Source organism: Penaeus monodon, chromosome 11, assembly GCF_015228065.2.
Source record: "Penaeus monodon isolate SGIC_2016 chromosome 11, NSTDA_Pmon_1, whole genome shotgun sequence".
NCBI lineage: Eukaryota > Metazoa > Arthropoda > Malacostraca > Decapoda > Penaeidae > Penaeus > Penaeus monodon.
This window is the reverse complement of record NC_051396.1, coordinates 11076275-11097869: the sequence shown is the minus strand read 5'-3', so window position 1 is coordinate 11097869 and position 21595 is coordinate 11076275. Positions and strand designations below refer to the sequence as shown.

Genomic DNA, 21595 nt, shown 5'->3' with positions numbered 1-21595 from the left:
TGTGTGTGTGTGTGTGTGTGTGTTGTGTGTGTGTGTGTGTGTGTGTGTGTGTGAATGTATGTATACAGATAAATTGCCTTTTACCCAAATGCCTTGCAACCGCGTGCACGCCATCTTCCCCCCCCCCCCACCGCCTCCTCCCCCAAACACCTTCCCGGCGCCCCTTCCAGCGCGGGCCTCAACACCTCAAGAAGATATTTATGATCATTGCATGCAAACCATACCGGATAATGGGCCTTGTGCATTATACAGATTGTCCCTAGACCCCCTGGGGAGTGCCTTGTCTCCCTCTTTCCCTTCCTCCCTCCCTCCCTTCCTCCCTCCCTCTCTCCCTCCCTCCATCCCTTCCTTCCTCCCTCACTCCCTCCCTCCCTTCCTCCCTTCCTTCCTCCCTTCCTTCCTCCTCCCTTCCTCCCTCCCTTCCCCCTCTCCCTCCCTCCCTCCCTTCCTTCCCTCCCTCCCTCCCTCCCTTCCTTTAGTCTACCTTCGTCTTTCTTTCCTCTTTCTTCTCCCTCCTTCTTCCTCGTTCTTTTAACTTTCTACCCTCTCTTCTATCCCCTTCTTTCGTTCGTTCTTTTTCCTTCCCGCTTCCCTTCCTTCAATGTTTTGCCCTCTATTTTCTCCCTCTCTTCTTCCTTTTTCCTTATCCAACCCTCTTTCACCCCCTCTCTCCTCTCTCTCATTCGTTGCCCCTCCTTTTCCTCCCCCCCCCTCCTCTCTCTCTCTCACTTTCCCCTTCCTTTATCTCTCTTCTTTCCTCCTTCCTTCTCCAGTCCCTCTCTCTCCCCTCCTTTTCTCTCTCTTCCTCCCTCCTTTTCGTCTCCCTTTTTCTCCCTCCCTTTCTCCTCCTCCTCTCCCTCTCTCCTCCTTCCCCGTCCTCCTTCTCCTCTCCCTCTCTCCTCTTTCTCCTCTCCCTCTCTCCTCCTTCCACGCCCCCCTTCTCCTCTCCCTCTCTCCTCCTTCTCCGCCTCCCCCTCTCCTCCTTCTCCTTCTCCTCCTCCCCCTCTCCTCCTTCTCCTCCTCCCGATTTCCTTCCCCGATATCCGCCTCGCCGACCCGATTCCGAACTCAACACAAGTTCTCGCTCGCACTAAAGTGTCTTCCACGAAAGCGTAATAGTCCTATGGCTATTTTGTGCCTTGTTCTTGCTCTTGTTGTTGTTGTTCTTATTCTTATTCTTATTCTTATTCTTATTCTTATTCTTATTCTTATTCTTATTCTTATTCTTATTCTTATTCTTATTCTTATTCTTATTCTTATTCTTATTCTTATTCATTTTTTCTTATTATTATTATTGTCATTATTTTTTTTTTTTTTTCATTATTATTATTATTATTCATCTTCTTCTTCTCCTTTTGCTCCTTCGCTTTCTTTCTATTTCTTCTCCCTCTCCTTATTCTTATTCGTCTTATTATCATTATCATTATCCTTCTTCTTCTTCTTCTTCTTCTTCTTCTTCTTCTTCCTCTTCTTCTTCCTCTTTAGTATCGCCATCGCTGTAGTCTTCTTCTTCTTTTTCTCCTTTTTCTATACTTTTAAAAATCCAAGACACGAAGCCGGGGTAAAGGATGGGGGGTGGGGGGGGTGGTGAGAGAAGGTGGGCGAATCACGTCTGAACTTTGAACCTTTGACCTTTGAACTTTGATCTCGATTTGATGAGCAGCATTTTTTAAGGAATTCGTAAATCGACGTTGATCATCAACAAAAATGATGATGGTGATGGTGGTGATGATGGTGCTTATGGTGATGATGGTGATGATGGTCATGGTGATGATGGTGATGATGATGGTGATGATGGAATGAAATGGTGATGATGTGTGATGGGTGGTGATGGTGTGATGGATGATTGATGATGGATGATGGTGATGATGGTGATGATATGTAATGGGTGATGAGATTGATGCGAATGAATGATGTGATGAAAAAAATCAGAGGAAGAAAAAAAAAAATACAAAAAAAAAAAAAAAAAAAAGAATCAAAGACAACAGAAGCAGAATAAAGGAATCGAAGATAAGAGAGGGGAAAAAAAAACCCTTGAAAGTTTATCTCTCTGGGGAGTTCGAAAGATTGATAAGAGATTTAATCCGATGGGTTTCGCTCGCCTCTCCTGCTGGATTTTCGACGGGATTTTTAACCCTGTTCTTTTTCATATAATTATTCTGTTTCTATTTTCATTTTTTTTGGTTAGTTTTCATGTTTCCATTTTTGCTAATCGTTAGTATTTGTGTTAGTATCATCATTATTATCATTATTATTATTGTTGTTGTTGTTCAATTTTATCATTATTATTGTTACTATTATTATCATTTTTATTACTATCACTGTTATTATTATTGTTATCATCATTATAATAATAATAACAATAACATCATTATTGTTATCATTATTTTAGTTATTATTATTATTATTGTTATCATTATTATTATTATTATTAATTATTATTATTATTATTACTATTGTCATTATTATTATTATTATTATTATTATTATTATTATTATTATTATTATTATTATTATCATTATTATTATCATTATCATTATTATTATTATTATTATTATTATTATTATTGTTGTTGTTGTTATTATTGTTATTATTCTGAAATATCATTATCATTATTATTATCACTATTATCATTATCATCATTATCATTATTGTTACCACTATCATGATCTTTATCATTATTGCCATCATTGTTATCATCCTCATAATTACAGATTTTACCATATTCATCACGATTTAATATATTTTTCAAAGGATTATGATTTTTCAATTATAACGATTTTTTTAACTTTTTTTTCATTTATATATTAATTCATGAAATTAAACGCAGTATTTATCTAACTTTTTTTTTTTTTTTACTAAACGTTAGTGACTGAGATCATGCCTTTTTTTTTTTTTTTTTCCCGCTAAATGGAAGTGGGTAATAAGAAACAATATATGCTAATATTTTCTAGCTGCAAGTTGTAAGAGATTAAGCTTAGGTCATTTGAATGTAGGTTATTAGATTATAATTATGCAAAATATTTAGAGACTTCTCACAGCATATGTTTATTTATTGAAATATCTAGCCTGCTGGCACAAACACACGCACACACACATACGCACGCACAAACACACACACACACACACATACACACACACAAACATACGCACGCACGCACACACTAACACTCACACACACACATACATACATACACACACACATACACACGCACGCACAAAACACCCATAAAAAATACACATGCAAACACACACACACACACACACACGCGCGCACACAAAACACACACACACACACACACACATACACACACACACACACACACATACACACACACACACACACATACAAAGCACACACAAAAAATACACACACACACACACACACTAGTGTAAGTCAGCACAAAAAGATTACTTTCCCACCCGGACTTACCCTCCTCCCTCCCTCCTCCCCCTCCCATTCCTTTCCCCTCTTGTTCCCTCCGACATTAAATCCCAAGCTGATTGGATTAACCTGAGGACGCCGCGTGCCCAGGTAATAACCTTGCTCAGTCGTCTGCACAAATTTGTTCAATCGATGGACAAAATGGATCGATGAAAACATCCGGAGACTGGCCGCGTGTTTAATATAGTCCACGCTTCGACTCCCCCAAAAAAGGAAAACGGGAACAGCTCGCTCTCTCGGAAGAAAACGGGATTCGTTCGTTTAATTTCAATAGTAAAGCTTTTTACTAATCGACTTTTTCCTAACGACGGCAAACATTAAGCAGACTCTATATGTGGGTGAAGCTTGTTAATGCCCCCGTTATATTGTCATTAAGACCGCTTTTAGCATTCCCGAAAAAAAATTACTAATTACCCAATTTAACGGATCATCAGCTAGCTAATACCCAGTTACATAATTTGATATCTCTATTTGGCGTAGAATATATGCTTATATGCGCATGCAAGTACTGTAGATATGTACGTGTAATTAAGCTTATGTAAGATTCAAGGTTATGATGTATTTAGAGCAGTACATTAATTTTATTTCCTTACACAATTTCTAAAGTCGATTGCAACTGGGATATAGCATGCCGTTGTTAAAATCGCATTCAGTTTTCATTTTAGAACAGAAAAATAATCATAACCAGAAGCACTTTCCTCAGCAATTGCTACAACACCGTCTCTAAACACAGTCCACCTCCTCCCTATCTATCTATCTATCTATTTCTAAATTTTGTCTCAATTTCTATCTCTGTCTCTATCTCTTTCTCTCTCTTCCTCCCTCCGTCCTCTCTCTCTCTCTCTCTCTCTCTCTCTCTCTTCACACACACACACACACACATACTCTCTCTCTCTCTCTCTCTCTCTCTCTCTTCTCTCTCTCTCTCTCTTCTCTCTCTCTCTCTCTCTCTCTCTCTCTCTCACCACACAACTCTCTCTCTTCTCTCTCTCTTCCTTCCCTCTTCTTTCTCAACTCGCCATATTTATTCATACATTTACCCACCTCATCTATCTCTCCACCCTTCCCTCCCACTCTCCCTCCGTCCCTCCACACACCAGTCACAACCCGACCGGCTTTCGCGATCCTCTCTCGTCTATGTACCGCTCTCCCCGAGCAACAATAGCCGCTCGCTCGTGTCGTCTGCAATTCTCTTCACGTCAGTTGCTCTCTCTCGAGTCCGCTGTTTCCTTTTTTTTCCGTGAGTATTTATTGGACATTTTGAATATGAGTTGAATGTGCTTCAATCATGTGCCGGTTGGAAGGGGGGTTGGAATGGGTGGGTGGAATGGGGTGGTTGGATTGGGGGGTTGGGATGGTGGTTGGAATAGGTTACGTGGAATGGGTGGGTTGGAATGGGTGGGTTGGATGGGTGGGTTGGGATGGGTGGTTTAATGGGTGGGTTTTGGAATGGTGGGTTGGATGTGGTGGGTTGGAATGGGTGGGTTGGAATGGGTGGGTTGGAATGGGTGGGTTGGGATGGGTGGGTTGGATGGTGGGTTGGAGTAAGGCTTACGGTGGGTTGGATAGTTGTTGATGGTGTGGTGGAATGGGTGGGGTTGAGTGTTGACTTTGCAGCGTGTTTTGGAGTTTTTTTTATTTTGATCTTCACGTAAGGCAATCGTGTTCTTAGCGCATGGTTTCATGCGTTGGGTGATATTGCCTGACTTTTTCCACTGTGCTGGATTTCCTTCTTCTTTTCCACGTTCCACGTCAAACCCCGTCGACACTCGGCTCAAGGTTATCCTCCTTAACTCTGCCTGAGTTCCCTCCCCGCTCTACCATCTTTCCTCTTTTTCACTTTCCCGCGTCTCAACCCACTCACGTCCCTCTCTGCATTCCTGGTTGTCCTCCTTACCTCTGGCTGATTCCCCTCTCTTACCCACTCCCCTCTCCCCCTCTCTTGCCCACTCCCCTCTCTCCCTCTCTTACCCACTCCCCTCTCCCCCTCTCTTACCCACTCCCCTCTCCCCCTCTCTTACCCACTCCCCTCTCTCCCTCTCTTACCCACTCCCCTCTCCCCCTCTCTTACCCACTCCCCTCTCCCCCTCTCTTACCCACTCCCCTCCCCCCCCACCCAAGGTCCCCCACGCCCATACACCCTCCTCCCTGCCGTCGGCCCCGCCAATCGTGGGCGGCGTCTCCTCCGGCCCTGAAAAAGCGCGGATGCCATAGCTGATAAGGCGGGGACTGGCGGGGCCGTTAGGGGTCTCCTGACGGGGCTGATCAACGGGCGTCGGAGGGCGAGCGGGGCAGATGAGCTTGCCCTCGCCTCTCCGCATGGCCTCGCCCTAACGACGCCCTCCTCCTCCTTCTCTTTTTCCTCCTCCTTCTCATTCTCATTCTCCTCCTCCTTCTCCTTCTCGTTCTCCTTCTCGTTCTCTTCCTGCTCCTCTTTCTCCTTCTCCTTCTCCTTCTCCTTCTCCTTCTCCTTCTCCTTCTCATCCTCATCCTCATCCTCATCCTCCTCTCTCCTCTCTCCTCTTCCTCCCCCTTTTCTCCTCTCTCTCTCTCTCTCTTCTCTTCTCTCTCTCTCTCTCCTCTCTCTCTCTCTCTCTCCCTCTCTCTCTCTCTCTCTCTTTCCCTTCCCATCCAATTCTCCTTCTTCTTTCCTCTACTCCTTCCTTACTCTCTCTTCACCTTTCATCTTCATTTCCTCCTCTTCCTCCTACACTTTGTCCACTTCCTGTTCCTCCACCTCCCTTTTCATTTCCCCCTCTTCCTCCTCCTTATGACTCTCCTCTCCTCTTCTCCTTCTCATTTCTCTCCTCCCCCTTCGTCTCCTCTACCTTCTCTCCCTCCCTTCCCTTTCTCTACCTCCCTCCCTTCTTACCTCCCCCTCCCCCTCTCTCCCTTTTTTTATCCTCTCTCCTCCCCCTCCCTCCCACCCTCCCTCCATCCCTCCCTCCCTCCCTCTCTCTTTCCCCTCCAACCATCCCTCACTCCCTTCCCCCTCCGTCCCTTCATTTGTCCCTCTCTCCCTCCCCTCTCTCCCTGTTCTTGACGAGGGGAGAGGTCGTACGGAGGAGAACGAGACTTGTTATTCTTGACAAGGGGCTGTTAAAGGAGTTCTTGTTGGTCCCCGCGTATAAGATCGGGTTTGTTATACTGTCATGAGAAATGGCACCATTTTCGGCCTCCGTGTTATTATTTTTCATTTGTTTGTTTTGCTTTTTTTATGACAAGGATGTATGTTTTTCTTTCTTTCTTTCTTTCTTTTCAACATCGATATGTAAAATCTTATTTCATTTTTCCTGATATAAATATATTTCGGTATGGCAACCAAAGTCAATAATGTTTTGTTGTGCAGTCTGATGTTACAAAAGAGGATGACTTGGACTACAGTAACGACGGGAGGTTACAAAAAGGCTGACTTATGATACGGCAGGACACCGAAAATTGAGGGGGAGGGGGGCGAGGGGGAAGGAGGGGATAGGGGAGGAGGGGAACGGAGGAGGGGGAGGGGGAAGAGAAGATGGAGAGAGAGAGGAGGAGGGATGGAGGGCGAAGAAGGGAAGAGGGAGGGAGAGGGGGGGAGGCGAAGAAGGGAAGAGGGAGGGAGAGGGGAGGGCGCAGAAGGGGAGGACGAGGGAGAGGAATGGGAAGGAGATGATGAGAGGGAGGAAGGAATAAGGGGGAGAGTCTAAAGCAAAAATGCCGAGAGGTAGAATTTTACTCTCAGCAAAATTGGATTTACATTTACAACTCGGTCTAAAAGGGAAAGTTTCCCCCCGCGTAAAAGGTCCTTGTAAAAGTTTCCCGTAATGGAGTTAATGCGGAAATTGGAGTTATTACGCCGAGGAGCCGAGGTAAATCTTGGCGCGAGGAGACTCGGCGGGGCACTCGGCCGCACTCGAGGTCGTCCTCGGCTGGCCCTCGAGGCGCTCGCTTCTCGCGCCGGCCCTTCGCGTCCCTCGCCCTTTGTGTCTCTCTTTCTGTCGCTCTCGCTCGCTCATTCGCTTGCTTCTTCTTTCTTTGTCTTTCATTTCCTTGTCTCTCTCTTTCTTACTCGTTCTGTCTCTATGGGTCGTTCATTCTCGGGATTTTTTTTTTTTTTTTTTTTTTTATCTTTCCAATCTCTTGCTTTCTTGGTTGTACTTTCATCATCTCTTTTTAGATCTCACATCTCTCTCTCTCTCTCTCTCTCTCTCTCTCTCTCTCTCTCTCTCTCTCTCTCTCTCTCTCTCCTCTCTCTCTCTCTCTCTCCCTCTCCCTTCCTCTCCTCTCTTCTCCTCTCTTCTCTCTCTCTCCTCTCTTCTCCCTCTCTTTTTCCTCTCTCTCCTCTCCTCTTCTCTCTCTCATCCCTCTCCCTCTCCTCTCCTCTCCTCTCTCTCTCTCTCTCTCTCTCTCTTCTCTCTCTCTATATATATATATATATATATATATATATATATATATATATATATATACTATATATATATATATATATATCTCTTCTTCATCTCTTCTCTCCCTCTCTCTCTCTCTCTCTCTCTCTCCTCTCTCTCTCTCCTCTCTCTCTCTCTCCCTCTCTCCTTCTCTCTCTCTCTCTCTCTCTCTCTCTCTCTCTCTCTCTCTCTCTTTAACCCGCTTTACCCCTGACAATGTAACGATGTGTCCTCAAGTTAAAACAGTATCGCCGCTTGAACGTAGAATATCGACTCCCTGATTATGCCTCGGGAATGGCTTTGGCGATAATCGATGAGCACGAGTATTAAACACCTTTTTTTTTAGGAATATCTATTGTCTCAGGTCGCTTATAAATCAAGGGTTTGGCTTTTTCCTTACTTGTTTTTGTCTCTTAATATATTACGTTTTTTTTATAAGCGATCCTTTTATCTTAATTTCTTTGCCGATTAGTAATTAAGAAGGAATTGTAAGCAGACACATAAGGTTTGTCAAGGCCAGCTAATCAAGTCTTTACTCCGTATAGTAAAGCGAAAGGAACGAGGAGGAAAAAAAAGTTATCTCAGAGATACGCACAAAAAAAAAAAATGAGGAGAGGAAAAGAGAGAGACAAAAACAGAGAGAACTTTTCCCTCTGAGGACAAACACACTTCGCAGAATGAACACCGAAGAGGGGGTACAAAAAAAAAGAAAAAAAAGAAGAAAAAAAGTTAAAATGAAGTCCTGGCAGGTGGTAGATAGATGCGCAGGGAATTTCGCTTAGTGAGGGGTGGGGTGGGGGGTGTCCGAGTGTTAATTAATCCTGATGGAATCGATCTGATAAGTTGAGTTGGCGATGATGGGAGACAGTGCCACTCCGGGACGCTCCTTCGGGAACTGCCTCTTTGGATTGAGCGCCTTTCTCTCCTTCAATTTAGGAGGGATGACGGGGAGGGAGAGGGGCGGCTGTTGGGGCTTCTTGGGCTTCTCTGTCTCCCTCTACTTAGTGTTGGGGACTTCATTCTCTTTAGTGGGATGAGGGAGAGGAAGAGAAGTGAGTGTTGGGGCGTCGCAGACTGCATTCTCTTGAGTGGGGTGAGGGAGAGGAAGAGAGGTGAGTGTTGGGGCGTCCCAGACTGCATTCTCTTGAGTGGGGTGAGGGAGAGGAAGAGAGGGAGTGTTGGGCGTCCCAGACTGCATTCCCCGTGAGTGGGTGAGGGAGAGGAAAGGGTGAGTGTTGGGCGTCGCAGACTGTTCTCTTGTGGGGTGAAGAGAGAGGAAGAGAAGTATGTTATGAAGCGTCGTGGACTTCTCTCTCTCCCTCTGCTTAGAAGATATGCAGAGGACAGAGAAACGGTGTTGGAGCTCATTCTTCCTTTCGTTTCTTCTTTCCTTCGGACTAGTAGGGAATTGACAGGAGTATAGAGAAACCGATGAAGGCGACGGTCGTGTTCCTCGTGAAGGCGACGGCGAAGAGGAACAGGGCCGATGGAGCGTCCAGGAAGCATAGTTTTTGTGTTTAAATCTATCCGTCTCATGCCTATTTCTCGACCCGAGGAAGATCTATCGAGTGTGAAAGTTCCTTGTAAGAGCTTAAAAAAAGAGGGTGATAGATTGACCCTAAAGACAAAGAGTCAGTTTCTGTTCCCCTTTCTCCTTATCTTGGTCTTCCCCTTTTTTTGATATAAGCATCCTGGTAGTCAAGTTAGTACCATGTTCATATAACCAAGAGATGCCACGCTTTTTCACCCTTTTTTAAACTGGTTTCTAGATAGGAATGTGCGAAAAGTTTTCAAAGTTACAGAAGACCGAACTATTTACACTTAATGAAACTATGACATTTTTCTTTTTTTTTTTTTTACCCTGAATCAACACATCCTTTCACATATAATCCCTTAATGTGATGCCAGTAACTGGTAACTTGAAACTCCCTATTAATAAAACAGGTTTACTGAGATACGAAGTAAGTTTCAAAATCTCCCTGGAATGAAGCGTTTCGAAACTATTACACCGTACTTCAACAAACCTCTTTCATGAATAAAGATCTTTTATGATTTTTTTTTCCCTGTCCAATCAACACAGCGACACTACCTCGTGCAGCGCCGTCGTCAGGAGCCAGCGCCCCCAGCCGGTCCACTCACCCGAGATGGCGAAGCCCGAGAAGCCCACGGCCAGAGTGAGCGAAGTGATGGCGACGGTCGTGTCCCTCGTGAAGGCGACGACGAGGAGGAACACGGCCTCCATGCCGAAGCCGCCGCAGTTGAAGACCTTCCGCACGTTGGTCGTCGACAGGATGTTGTTCTTCCGGAAGTAGTCGGCCAGCTGACCCCCGAACGGCACGACGATCGTCATCACCAGGTGGGGCAGGGCGGACACGGTGCCGCTCTGGGGGAGACGCCGACGGGTCAGAAGGCGGAGGGGCACGGGGGTGAGAGGGGGAGGGGGGGAGGGGAGGAGGGGGAGGGGGAAGGGAGGAGGAAGAGGAGGGGAGGGGAGGAGGAAGGGGAGAGGGAGGAAGAGGAAGAAGACGAGAAGAAGGGGGAGAGGAGGGGATGAAAATGAGGGAGGAGTAAGGAAAGGAGGGGTAAGAGAAGGGGGAAGTGAGGAAGAAGGAGGAGGAAGAAGAGGCGGGATGAAATGAGAAGGGAGCGGAAGAGGAAAAGAGGAAGAAGGAGGAAGAGGTATGGAGGGGGACATGAAAGGGGGAAGAGGGAAAAGCGGGGGAAGAAGAGGAGGAGGAAGAGGAGGGGTTTGAGAAGGGGGATGGGAAGAGGAAAAGGAGGAAGGAGGAAGAGGAAGAGGAAGTAAAATACAATAAGGAAGAGGAGAAGAGGAGGACGAGAAGGGATAAGGGAAGTGAAAAAGGAGGGAAAAGAGCAACAAGGACAGGGAGGGGGGGGGGGGTGAGGGGCAGATAGAAGAAGAAGACGAAAAGTACGAAGTGAAAGAGGGGAAGAGAAGAAAAAAAGATGATACATCTTATCCAGAGATGAATACATTGTATTTTATTGGTTTGGGAATGCTATAAAGATTACTTCTTCATCAAGACTAAAAATATTCCCAAACAAGCAGTAAACACAGACACGCACACGCACACACACTCACACACACACACACACACACACACACACACACACACACACACACACACACACACACACACACACACACAACACACATTCACTCACTTCACCACCATCCCCCTCCCCTTCCTCTCCCCTTTCCTCCCCTTCCCTTACCCCCTCCCACTCTCCTACCCCCACTCCCCTTCCCCACCCCCCTTACCCCCACCAAAAGCCCATACCTTAGCGATGTCGTACTTGAAAACCTCCTTAAAGTACGTCGGCTGCGAGATGATGAGCAGATAGAACGTCCACGACCTGGCGATGTTGGCCACGATGATCGCCCACACCGGCAGGGAGGTCGCGAAGGCCAGCCAGGGGGTCGTGGCGAAAGTGGGCTGCGACGTTTGCTGTGGGAGGACCAGAGGGTTTTTTTTTCTCTCTTTCTCTTTTTTTTTCTCTCTTTTCTTTTTTTGGTTGATTGGTTGATAGGTAGATAGAAGGATAGATAGGTAGATATATAGTTAGATGGATAGGTAGGTACGTACGTAGATAGGCAGGTAAGTAGGCAGTTACTTTCATACATGCATACATGCATGCATCCATGGATACATACATACATACATACATACATACATACATACATACATACATACATACATGTATACATATACACATACATACATACATACATACATACATGCATACACATGTGTGTGTATATATATATATAGACAGACAGATAGATAAATAGACAAACATATGGATAAAGAGTTAGACAGACAAAGAGATGATAGATGGACAGACAGACAAACAAACAGACAAATAGACACACTGCAAAAACAGGAGACGAGCAGGGGGGGGGGGAGAATAGAAAAAAAAACAAAAAAAAAAACGAAAAATAGACTCAAGACATACAATGCGAATGGCTTGGAATGGGTGGTTGGAATGGTGGGTTTGGTGCCCACCATTCCAACCACCCATTCCAAGCCATCCATACCAACCCCCTCATTCAAAAAAAAAAAAAACATAAAAAAAAAACATTCCAACCCACTCATTCCAACCCACTCACAGCAACCCCCTCATTCCAAAAAAACATTCCAACCCACTCATTCCAACCCACCATTCTAAACCCACGCCCTCAACAGCCAAGCTAAAAGAGGTATTTGAATGTTTCCTTTATAAAACTGAAATGGAATCGAATCGAATGCTCTAGAAAGGCTTTGATTCCTCTGGAAATGAGGTTTCTATATATGCAATTGTTGATACGAAGAGAAACAGATCTCACATGAACTTTATTGCGATATGATGGTAAAAGCGGCGATAATCATGACAAAAGAAAGTAGAGTAATGTGATATGAATGTGATTATGCAAATATGGCGAATCAAGTTTACATGTAAATATAGATATTATGTTATTTAGCGATAATGCTAATGGACATATTTTCATCTTTTTCTTCTTTTTTTTTTTTGTTTTGCCTCTCACCTTGTTATCGTTTATCTCTTTCTCTTCTTATCTTTGTTTTCGGTCTGTTTCTTTTCCCTTATTATTGTTTATTTTATATTCTTGTCAACTTTTATTCACTTTCTCTTCTAGATCCTTATTCTTGATTATCTTTCTCCTGTTTCTCTATCTCTGTTTCTCTCTCACTATCGTTTATTGCTTTATTTTTGTTTATCGCCTTTCTTTTAATTTATTTTAGTCTTCTCCTTTTCCCTTTCATCTTATTTTATTATCCTTTCTCTTTTACCTCATTTTATCGCCCCCCTCCGCCGTTTCTTCTTATTCTCCTTATTCCCCTTTTATTCGCTGTCTTTACCTCCTCTTTTCCTATCTACTCTTTTCCTATCTTTTCTTATCTACTCTCTTTAATTCTTCTCTTTTCACCTTTCACATTATTTTTTCTTAGCATTTCTCTTTCATCCCCCTTTATTCATTTTCCCGTTTCCCCCCTTATCCTCTCTTACCCCTCACTCTCTCCTATTCCCCCATTTATTCACTCTCTTTTCCCCTCCCTCTCCTCACCTTTTTTTTTCCCAGGGCCCCTTCGTGAAACCTTTTTCTCTTTCCCCTTTTTATTTGCTTAGCTTTTCCTTTTATCCCCTTTTTTTTCCCCCTTTCCCCCCCGTTTCTCCTTATCCCCTCTCACTTATCCCCTCACTCTCCTATTCCACCATTCATTCACTCTCTTTTCCCCTCCCTCTCCTCACCTGCTTTCCGAGGCTCTCTTCGGGTAAAACCCGTTTCTCTTTCCTTTTTTATTTGTTTTTGCCTTTTCTTTTATTCCCTTTTTTTCCACCCTTTCCCCCCCCTTTTTCCCCTTTTTCCCCTCTCCTCCTTATTCTCCTATTCCACCATTCATTCACTCTTTTTCCCTCTCCCCCCTCCTCCCTGCTTTCCGAGCTCTCTTCGATGTAAAACCCGTTTCTCCCCCTTCCCCCCCTTTATATTTGCTTAGCTTGTCTCTTTCATCCCCTTTTATCCACCTTTCCCCCCGTTTCCCCTTATCCCCTCTTTTACTCCTCACTCTCTCCTATTCCCCCATTCATTCACTCTCTTTTCCTCTCCCTCTCCTCACCTGCTTTCCGAGGCTCTCTTCGATGTAAACCTGTTCCCTCGCTGATATCGTTGGATGGGTCGCTGGCTTCTCGAACGCTAACCAGTACCAGAACACGTACCAGCCTAAGCCTACCATACCTGAAGGGAAGGGGGGAGGAGATACCATTATGAGCACGAGGAGTATAAGCCTGTTGTATTTTGAGGGTTTAGAGAGAGTGGGAGGGAGGGAGGGAGGGAGGGTGGGTGGGGTGAGAGAGGGAGGGAGGGAGAGAGAAAGGATGGAAGGAGGGAGAATGGGGGGGGAGGATGGAAAGAGGGGGGGAGGGGAGGAGGGAGGGAGGGAGGGAGGGAGCGAGGGAGGGGGAGGGAGGGGAGGGGGGGAGAGGAGAGAGGGATGAGATGGGGGAGGGGAGGCGGAGGGAGGAAGCGGGAAAGGGAAGGAAAAGGGAGGGGGGGAGGGAGGGTGAAGAGAGGAGGGAGGGAGGAGGGAGGGAGGGAGAGGGAGGGAAAGGGAGGAGGGTGGGAAGGGAGGGAGGGGGAAGGGTGGAAAGGGGTGGAAGGGGGGGGCGCGGGCGGTCAATTGGGGGGGTGGTAATGTAGGAGGGAGACAGACAGAGACAGACAAAGACAGATAGATAGATAGATAGATAGATAGATAGATAGATAGATAGATAGATAAATAGAGAGAGATGATACTGTAAATTTTTAATTTTTCTACGAGAGAGATACTGCTAGTAGCAGTGTTACTTACAATATTGCTATTATCTAGCATCGTTACTATTATTCCTATGATTAATGTTATTATCAATTTGATTTATTATCAGCGTAATCATTGTTTTATTAGCAATATCCTAATCCTATTACATTTGTGTCTTTATGAATTCAACAAATTCTGATATCTGTATCAAGTATTCATACAAAATGGATACAGATACCAATGTCCAAAATGCGTATAAAACAAACCTACAAGAAGCCAAGAGCCATTTACCATAGACATAGAAGGGCGCCGGCCACCCTATGCCCTGCGTGAGCCAGGCGGAAAGGGGCATCCCCAGCACCGCCCCGGCGTAACTCCCGCAGAAGGCCAGGGTGGCGAGGCGAGAGCGCTCCAGAGGCGGTGCCCAGTTCCTCCAGATGCCGTGGCAGGCCGGGTACGTGACGCCCTGTGGAGGAAATGAGGGTGAGGGGTTGTGCTGGGTGTGAGGGGGGTAGCTGTGGGGAGGGGTGTGTGTGTATACATATACATACATACATACATACATATATATATATATATATATATATATATATATATATATATATATATATATACATATATATATATATATATATATATATATATATATATATATATATATATATATATATATATATATATATATATTTATATATATATTTTATATATAATATATATATATTGTGTGTGTGTGTGTGTGTGTGGTGTGTGTGTGTGTGGTGTGTGTGGTGTGTGTGGTTGTGTTGTGTGTGTTGTGTGTGTGGTGTGTGTATCTATCTATCTGTCTATCTCTCTTTTCTCCCCTCCCCCTCTTCCTCCTCTCTCTCTCTCTCTCCCCTCTCTCTCTATATATATAAAATTATATATATATATAATATATATATATATATATATATATATATATGTATATACATACACATACATACATACATACACACCACACACACACACACACACACACACATATAGTATATATATATATATTATATATATATATATATATATATATATATATATATATACACCACACACACACACCACTCTTCTCCCCACCTCCTTCCCCTTTCCCCTTCCCCCGCCCCCTTTCCCCGCCCCCTTCCCCCGCCCCCCTTTCCCCCACCCCCTTTCCCCGCCCCCTTCCCCCCGTCCCCTTTCCCCGCCCCTTCCCCTCCCCTTCCCCTTTCCCCGCCCCCTTCCCCCCCCCCCTTCCCTGCCCTTTCCCCTTTTCCCCTTTTTTCCCCTTTTTTTCCCCTTTTTTTTTTCCCCGCCCCTTTCCCCCGCATTTTTTGTGCCTCCTTTTTCCCCGCCCCTTTTTCCCCTCCCCCTTTTTTTTCCCTTTTCCCCCAAACCCTCCCTCCCCCCCCTTTCCCTCCCCCCCCCCTTTCTCCCCCCCCCCTTTTTTTTCCCCTTTTTTCCCCTTTTTTCCCCCCCCTTTTCCCGGGGGCTAAAGGGGGGGCCCTTCCTCTCCCCGAAATTTTTCCCTTCCCCCTTTCCCCCCCCCCTTTCCCCCCCCCTTTTCCCCCCCCCCCCCCCCTTTTTTCCCCCCTCCCCCTTTTTTCCCCTCCTCCCCCTCCAAATAAACCCCTTGGGGGCCCCTTCCCCCCTCCTTCTCTTCCTCCCCTTCTTAAAAACCCTCTCTCCCCTCTTTTCCCCTCTTTTCTTTTCCCTTTCTTTTTCCCTCTTTTTCCCCCTTCTCCTTCTTCCCCCCTTCTTCTCTCTTTTTTCCCCTCCTTCTCGCTCTCTCTTCTCTCTTTCCTTCCTTTTTTCCTTTTTTTCTCTCCTCTCTTTTTTTTTTTTTTTTTTTTTTTTTCTTTGTTTTTTTCTAAAAATTTTTTTTTTTTTTTTTTCCCTTTTTTTTTTTTTTTTTATTTTTTTTTTTTTTTTTTTATTTTTTTTTTTTTTTTATTTTTTTCCCCTTTTCTTTCTTTTAAAAAAAAAAATTTGTTTTTTGCCCTCCCTCTTTCCTCCTTTCTTTCTCTGTTTCTCTCTTTCCCTCTTTTTTCTCTTTCTCTCTTCTCTCAGGCCTCCCTCTTCTCTTAACTCCTCCATCCCTCTCCTATTCCCCTTTTCTTTTCTTTCTTTTTTCTCTTATTGCCCTCTTTTCTTTCTATTCCCCTTTCCTTATTCTCCCCCTTTTTCTAAATCTTTTCTTTTCTTTCCCCTTTTTTCCCCTTTTCTTTTCCCTTTTCCCCCCCCCCCCCCCTTTTTCCCTCCTCCCCCTCTTTCCCCTTCTTCCTTCTCCCCTCTCTTCTCCTCCCCTCCTCTCTCTTTCTCTTTTCTTTTTCCTTTTTTCTCTCTCTTTTTTCCCCTTTTCTCTCTTCTCTTCCCCTCATCTCTCTCCCCTTCTCTCTCTCTCTCCTCCTCTCTCTCCCTCTCTCTCTTTTTTTTTTTTTTTGTTTATTTTTTTTTTGTTTTTTCTCTCTCTCTCTCTCTCTCTCTCACCCCCCCCATTTTTCTCTTCCCCCCTCTCTCTCTCTCTCTCTCTCTCTTTCCTCTCTCTTTTCTCTCTTTTCTCTCCTCTCTTTTTCTCCTTCTCCCTCTCTCACTCTCTCTCTCTCTCCTCCCCCTCTCTCTCCTCTCCCCTTTTCCTCTCTCCTCACCTCTCTCCCTCTCCCTCTCTCTCTCCTCCTCCCCTCTCTCTCTCTCCCCTTCTCTCTTTCTTCTCTCTTTCTCTCTTTCTCTCCTTTATTCTCTCTTTTCTCTCCTCCTCTTTTCTCTCTCTCCTCTCTCTTCTCTTTCCTCTCTCTTTTTCCCTCTCTCTCCCCCCGTCTCTCCTCTCTCTTTTCCCCTCTCTCCTCTCTCTCTCTCTCTCTCTCTCCCCTCTTTTCTCTCTCTCTCCTCTCCTTCTCACTCCTTTTCCGCCCCGCCTCCTCCTTCCCTCGTTTTTCTCCCGGGTCCCTCCTCGCTCTTTTTACTTTCTCTCTTTTTCTCTCTCTTCTCTCTCTTTCTCTTCCTCTCTCTCCCCCTTCTTCTCCTCTCTCTTTTCCCCCTCTCTCCTCCTCTTTTCTCTTCCCCCTCCCCCTCTCCCCCTTCTCTCTCCTCCCCCTCCTCCTGCCTCTCTCTCTCTCTTCCCCTCTCTCTCTCTCTCCCTCTCCCCTTGTCCTCTCTCCCTCTTTTCTCTCTCCCCTTCCTCTCTTCCCCCTCTTATCTCCCCCATTTTCCTCTCTCTCTTTTTCCTCCCCTCCCCTCTCCCCCCCATCTCTCTCCCTTCTCTCCTCCTCTCTCTCTCTCTCCCTCTCTCTCCTCTCCCCCCTCTCCTGTCTGGGGCTCCCCCTTCTTTTTCTCTCTCTTTTCCCTCTTTTCTCCTCCCTCTCTCTCTTCCTCTCTCTCTCTCTCTCTCTCCCCTCTCCCCTCCCCTCGCTCCCCTCGCTTTTCCCATTCCTTTCCTCTTTGTCATTCCATTTCCCTTCAGCCCATTCTCTTTTAGCCACTTACCCTTTCCTTAAATTCTTTTTTTTTTCCCTTTTTTTTTTCCACCCTCTTCCTCTTCCTTTTTAAAGTTTTTTTTTTTTTATCAGTCCCAAATAATTTTTTTTTTAAAAATAAATAAATGATAATAATTACTTAAAACAAAATGCGGAAAAGAAATTTAAAGATAATAAAATGCCTGTTATCCAACTGAAAAACAAAACCACCTTTCAAAGGGCAACAAAATTGAAATTTACATATAAAAAATTAGAGAAAAAAAAATCGGGGAAAAAAAAAAAAAATAAAAATTTTCCCGGCTAAAAGGGCCCTCAGTTTTTTTTTTTTAAAGCTAACTGGTGTGTGTCGAGTGAACCCGGGGTTTGAAAAACGCCCCCTTTTTTGAAAATAAAGAACTGGTTTTTTTTTTCCCGAATTTTTCTTCAAAAAAAAAATTTGGCCCCCCCCCCCCCCGGAAAGGGGGGTGGGGGGGGGGGGGGTTTTGTGGGGGGGGGGGGGGGGGGGGAAGGGGTTTTGGGGGGGGGGAAAAAGGGGGGGTTTTTTGGGGGGGGGGGTTTTGGGTGGGGGGGGGGGGGAAAGGGGGGTGTTTTTGGGGGGGGGGGGGGTGTGGGGGGGGGGTTGTAGGGGTTTTTGTTTTGGGGGGGGGGGGTTTTTTTTTTGTGTGGGGGGGTTTAAAAATTTTTTAAAAATTTTCCTTTTTTAAAAAAATTTTTTCCCCCAAAAATAATTTTTGGGGGTGTGTGTGTGTGGGGGGTGGGTGTGTGTGTGTGTTTTTTTTTAAAAGTATTTTTTATTTTTTTTGTGGGTTTATATAAATTTTTATATATATATAAAAAAATATATATATATTATAATATAATATATATATATTTTATAAAAAAAATATTATATATTTTTTTTTTTTTTTTTTTTTTTTGTGGGGTGGTTTTGTGTGTTTTTTTTTTTTTTTTTTTTTTTTTTTTATATTAAATTTTTTTGGGTTTTTGGGGTTTTTTTTTTTTTTTTTTTTTGTGGGGGGGGTTTTTTTTTTGTGTGTGTTTGTGTGTGTGTGGTTTTTTTTTTTTTTGGGGGGTTTTTTTTTTTTTTTTTTTTTCTTTTCCTCTTTTTTTTTTTAAAAATTTTCCCCCCTTTTTTTCCCCTTTTTTTTAATTTTTTCAATTTAAATTTTTAAAAAAAAAACCTTTTTTAAAAAATTTTTTTTTAAAAAAAAAAAAAATTAAAATTTTTTTTAAAAAAAAAGTTTTTAAATTTTTTTTTTTTCACCCAAAAAATTTTTTTTTTTAAAAAAAATTTTTTTTTTTTTTTTCCTTTTTTTCCTTTGGAATTTCCAAAAAAAAAAATTTTTTTTTTTAAAAAAATTTTTTTAAAAGGGAAAAAAATTAAAAATTTTAAAAAAAAAACCCTTTTTTTTTTAAAAAAAAATTTTTTTAAAAAAAAAAAAATTTTAAAATTTTTAAAAAAATTTCCCCTTTTTGGGTTAATTTAAAAACCCCCCTTTAAAAATTTTTTGGGGGGGGCCTTTTAAGATAAAATTTTTTTTTTTTAAAAAATTTTTGGCCCCCGGGGGGGCCCTTTTTTTAAAAAAAACTTTTAATTTTCCCCTTTTTTTAAAAAAACCAAAATTAAAAAAAAGGGGAAAAAAAAAATTTTTTAAAAAAAAAAAAAAAAAAAAAAAAAACGGGGCCCCAAAAAAAAAAAGGGGCGGGGGGGAAAAAAGGGGGGGGCCCCCCCAAAAAAGGTTGGGGGGGGCCCCCCTTTTTTGGGGCCCCGGGGGGGGGGGGGGGTTTGAAAAAAAAAGGGGGGCCCCCCCCCCCTTTCCCCCCCCCCCTTTTTTTAATTCCCCCCCCTTTTTTTTTTTTCCCTTTTTTTTTTCCCCCCTCCCCCTTTTCCCCCCCCTTTCCCCTCCTTTCCCCCTTTTTCTTTTTTCCCCCCTTTTTTCCCCCCCCCCCCCCAAAACCCCCCCCCCCCCCTTTTTTCTTTTTTTCCCCCCCTTTTTTTTTTTTTTTTTCCCCCCCCCCTCCCCCCAACCTTTTTTTAAATAATCCGGGGGGTTTTTTTTAAAAGATAATAAAATGCCGTTATCCATACTGAAAAACACACACCATCAAACGGCAACGAATATGAAATTTACATATACATATATAGAGAATAAAAAAATCAGGGAAAAGAAAAAAAAATGAAAAATACTGATGCTCAAAGTCATCAGTCTTTTTTTTTAAAGCTAACTGGTGTGATGTCGAGTGAAGCCGGGCTGAAAAACGCGCCTTTGAGAATAAATGAACTGGTCTTTTGTCCTGAACGTATTCTTCTACAACAATGAAATATTGATGCACCTCTCGTGGCTTTCCAGCACCGCAGTCGGGAAAGTGTGGGAGTGGAGGGGAGGGGAATGCGTGTGTGTGTGGGAGGAGGGGGTAGGAATAGGGGAATGTGTGTGTGGGTAAGGGGGAGGGTGTGTTGGGGGTAGGGGGATGTATGGGTGTGTGGGGGGAGGGAGGGTAGGGATAGGGGGATGTGTGTGGAGGGGGGAAGGTGTGGGGGATGGGGGATTGTATGGGTGTGTGTTTGGGAGTGGATGTGTGTGTGTGTGTGTGTGTGTGGAGGATGTGTATGACTGCAGTTATAAATAATTTGAACTCAGTATACTGTACAAATTGTGCATATACTCTACACATATATATATATGTGTGTGTGTGTGCGTGTGTGTGTGTGTGTGTGTGTGTACATATGTATGTATATGTATGTATATGTATGTATATGTATGTATATGTGTATATATATATATATATATATATATATATATATACTATATATCATATATATATAATATATATTATATACTATATATATATAATATGTGTGTGTGTGTGTGTGTGTGTGTGTGTGTGTGTGTGTGTGTGTGTGTGTGTGTGTGTGTGTGTGTGTGTGTGTGTGTGTGTGTGTGTGTGTGTGTATGTGTGTGTGTGTGTGTGTGTGTGTGTGTGTGTGTGTGTGTGTGTGTGTGTGTGTTTCTTTTTCTTTCCTTTCTTTTTTCTTTTTTTCTTTCTTTCTTTCTTTCTTTTTTTCATTGCATGTCTGGAGTCATCATCATCATCATTAATATCATCTTTATCATTATTATTATCCCTATTATTATCGTCATTATTTTTCATCATTATCCCAATCATTACTAACATGACCATCATTATCATGTTTACCATTACCGTTATTCTCAATATAATTATTTCCTTGTAGAAAAGGTATGAGTGAAAATGAATATCTTTAAAATACAAGAGATGTATTTAACTGGTTTAGAATACATCTTTGTCAGGCGAAGATATATATACGAAAACGCTTAAATAATCTTTTGTATTGTGTAGATATTCATTCTCATTCATACCTTTTCTACATTTGGCAACATGAATACGGTTTAATTATTTGCTTATGGATATCATTAGTAGTCGTAGAAGCAGTATTAACGATGATAATAAATATTTTAGTAATCAGTATACGAAAAATAATCAATTAATATAGAATAATGGTAGGAGTAAAATTAAGAGAGAAAGAACATAAAAATATCTGTTGCAGCGTTTTAATGACAATATCTCTCGACGATTCCGGAGCCTTAATGAACAAGCCGACGCAATTATCCAGCAATCTTTTGTATAAAAAACTTGCAACATCTTTATGGATCATTTTTATATGTTACAATGTGGGTCGAAAATCACATTGCAACGCACCGTGGCGGGTTTAGGCGTTTTGAACGATAATATCTGCAACTTCTGGGAATATATCGAACTTTGAGTAATGTCTATTACTCCAATTCAAACCCTGATTTTGATTCTGAACGGAATACCATATTATAAGTTTCCTCTCCTAAAGCGATGTGATAAACATGAAAAAACAACAATGTAAATAATACGAAGAACCCTGATGATACACAAGCATAAGAACAGAAGAAGGAAAAAACACACAAGGATTC

At 43.2% G+C, this 21595-nt stretch overlaps 1 protein-coding gene across 1 annotated transcript in view; it reads right to left on the bottom strand.

The window, feature by feature from the left end:
- Positions 1-21595, bottom strand: part of LOC119578450 (vesicular glutamate transporter 1-like) — a gene marked incomplete at its 3' end in the record, with an annotated part of 199181 nt that overhangs the window by 14154 nt on the left and 163432 nt on the right. Inside the window, exons 9-12 of the mRNA XM_037926032.1 lie at positions 14461-14635; positions 13492-13610; positions 11155-11322; positions 9992-10235 (exon numbers count right to left, since the gene is read on the bottom strand). Of these exons, the coding sequence (XP_037781960.1) occupies positions 9992-10235; positions 11155-11322; positions 13492-13610; positions 14461-14635 (706 nt within the window). The remainder of the gene's footprint in view (positions 1-9991; positions 10236-11154; positions 11323-13491; positions 13611-14460; positions 14636-21595) is intronic.